The sequence below is a fragment of the Buceros rhinoceros genome, unplaced genomic scaffold, assembly GCF_000710305.1.
Source record: "Buceros rhinoceros silvestris isolate BGI_N320 unplaced genomic scaffold, ASM71030v1 scaffold26148, whole genome shotgun sequence".
NCBI classification, from domain to species: domain Eukaryota; kingdom Metazoa; phylum Chordata; class Aves; order Bucerotiformes; family Bucerotidae; genus Buceros; species Buceros rhinoceros.
Window position 1 is genome coordinate 8,001 of NW_010425558.1, and position 589 is coordinate 8,589.

General features: G+C 53.0%; 1 protein-coding gene across 2 annotated transcripts in view; it reads left to right on the plus strand.

Moving 5' to 3' along the window:
* The window catches only part of IST1 (increased sodium tolerance 1 homolog (yeast)), a 6,726-nt gene extending 6,367 nt beyond the window's left edge, over positions 1–359 (plus strand). For both annotated transcript variants that reach the window (XM_010141197.1, XM_010141198.1), the window contains one exon: positions 163–359. In XM_010141197.1, the coding sequence (XP_010139499.1) occupies positions 163–359 (197 nt within the window). The remainder of the gene's footprint in view (positions 1–162) is intronic.
* The last annotated feature ends 230 nt before the right edge of the window (positions 360–589 follow it).

A 589-nucleotide genomic window follows, 5' to 3' on the forward strand; every position in this document is an offset into this window, starting at 1 on the left:
GAGTGGCCGTGCGGTTGGAAGTGCACAAACACTGGCCGTGTTCAGACAAACACACTGGTTCTGCCTCTCGGGAGGAGTGACCTTTCTTCGTGTGGCTCTGGCCATGAAGAAGTATTTGTTAAAGCATTCACTACCATGAAGTATTTCTTTTATTCTAAACAGGTCCCGGCCCCAAGTCAGACCCTCCTAAGCCAAAAGCTGCCGCTCCTAACACCCTGGATACCTTTGTGTTGCCTGAGTTACCGTCTGTACCTGACACGCTGCCAACAGCATCTGCTGGCGCCAACTCTTCTGCCTCCGAAGACATTGACTTTGATGATCTTTCTCGGAGATTTGAGGAGTTGAAGAAGAAAACATAAAACTGACTGGGCTGTAACTGCAGCGCGAGGGGCAGAAGCTGTGACAGCTGCTGCTCTCTGAAACACTCCCCTTGAAACTAGTTTCCTCTGACTTCCAACGAGCGTGCTCGTCCTGGAGCTCTCTTTCTGCTCTTCTTAAACCAGGTGCTGCTGCTTTCCCCGTCTCGTTGCTCCGGGGGGGACTCCTGTGTGGCTGGAGCAGGGAACAGCCACGCTGACCTGTGCTGGCC